Source organism: Cynara cardunculus (genome assembly GCF_001531365.2).
Source record: "Cynara cardunculus var. scolymus isolate 2C chromosome LG 2, CcrdV1, whole genome shotgun sequence".
NCBI classification, from domain to species: domain Eukaryota; kingdom Viridiplantae; phylum Streptophyta; class Magnoliopsida; order Asterales; family Asteraceae; genus Cynara; species Cynara cardunculus.
The window spans coordinates 56,511,643-56,513,433 of NC_037529.1; the positions used below are offsets into that span (position 1 = coordinate 56,511,643).

At 33.5% G+C, this 1,791-nt stretch overlaps 1 protein-coding gene across 4 annotated transcripts in view; it reads left to right on the forward strand.

Annotated features, from left to right (window-relative positions):
* The first annotated feature begins 523 nt into the window (after positions 1-523).
* LOC112506431 (pleiotropic drug resistance protein 3-like) overlaps positions 524-1,791 on the forward strand; it is an 18,428-nt gene continuing 17,160 nt past the window's right edge. For all 4 annotated transcript variants that reach the window (XM_025110462.1, XM_025110459.1, XM_025110460.1 and 1 more), the window contains exons 1-2: positions 524-912; positions 1,057-1,180. In XM_025110462.1, coding sequence (XP_024966230.1) covers positions 539-912; positions 1,057-1,180 — 498 coding nt within the window. In that variant the 5' untranslated portion in view covers positions 524-538. The remainder of the gene's footprint in view (positions 913-1,056; positions 1,181-1,791) is intronic.

Sequence of the window (1,791 nt, forward strand, 5' to 3'; positions counted from 1 at the left end):
CTTCATGGTATACCCATGGATTGGCCAGTTTAATTACACCACCCATGTTCATTTAGCACCATGGGTGTACAAAATTATATTCATTTTCAAGTCAGGGATGTTCACGAAAACATCTCTACCCTTTGGGGTAGAGGCAAGGTCTATGTAGATCCTATCCAAACCTGACCTTTGGGTGTGATTTACCGAGTTAGTTTGCTTGGTAAAAGCATGAAATTTGCAGGAAGTCTGTAATTGTTATGGGATACATATAACTATTCAAAGAAAGTCAACTATCTTGGTTTTTTAACTTATTTTAATTTAAAAATATGTAGTTTATTCTTTCTACATAAAACATGACAGTTGACTATATATCTATTCAGACTAAATAAGCATCTTGTCTTCGTTAAAGAAGTATTTATCAAGTTTTTTGATGCGTAAGGCATGATGCATTACCTTAACTAATTTGAAGGAACATACTTCCCTTATATACATAAAATATGTGTGTGTAAAACTGCTCTGTGCATATGTTGGTATCACTGAAAGTACAAAACCAATTAATATGGCTCAACTAGTTGGTTCTGAAGAAATAGAGTCCCTGAGAATTGAGCTGTCAGATATAGGAAGAAGTTTAAGATCATCTTTCCGTCTTCATACATCTAGTTTGCATTCTAATTCAGAAATACGTTCTGTTAACAATCATGATGAGACAGACGAGTATCTTCTACAGTGGGCTGCAATCGATAGATTGCCAACATTTGAACGTTTGAGGTCATCGTTGTTTGATGAAGAAAATGGACATGTTAAAGGAAAGAAGGTGGTTGATGTCACAAAACTCCTTGCTCCTGAGCGACACATGTTTATTGAGAAGCTCATCAAACACATCGAGAATGACAACCTTCAGTTGTTGCAGAAACTTAGGAAACGAACAGACAAGTAAGATTCCCTTGCTGTTTCAATACTCTGTTCAGTAGGGGCAATAGCTCCACTGTCGTCTAAAGTTAGATCCTCCTTTAAATGTGGATTTGAGGTTTGATATATATATTGAGATGTTATCTTACAGTTTCATCTGTTTGCCAGAGTTGGTGTGCAATTACCCACTGTGGAGGTGAGATATAAGAATCTTCGTGTGGAAGCTGAGTGTGAAGTCGTCCATGGCAAACCCCTCCCAACTCTCTGGAACTCTTTGCGAAGTATGCTTTCTGTAAGTATCCAACTGTGACCATCAATTAATTTGACATGCACACTGTTGTAGGCTGCTTGTCAGTCAGTCAGTCGGGTATTAATCTAGATCCGATCTGATCTATTTATATGATGCAACATATTAAACAAACGCCCAATGATCCAATAAACGACCCACTAGATCATCGTTCTATATGTTGTCATAAAAATTTGATTAGTTTAAAGATGTTTATTTTTTTTTAACGTCACTATTTTTATGACGGACCAATTTTGGTTTTTTGACGACATGTTTTTTGTGATGGATCTTAATTACAACAAACTAATGGTCATGTTTTTATTTTTGTTTTGCATCAGGTACTTAATCTAACTCTACTAATTGTTGCTCCATAAGTTAGGGTTGATATTGTCATTTTACGTTTTCTTAAATATATACTAGAAGATTACTCGCATATTGCAGCGAGATATATCTCGATTTAATATTTTATTTTATTCATTTTTTATATCGATATAATACAGTTTTACGTAGTTTTAGAAAAAGATAATATTTTCATTTTGAATGAAATATAAATTTTAAAAAAAAATATATCGATATTAATATTAAATTAACTATTTAAAATTTCTTATTTTCTGTAT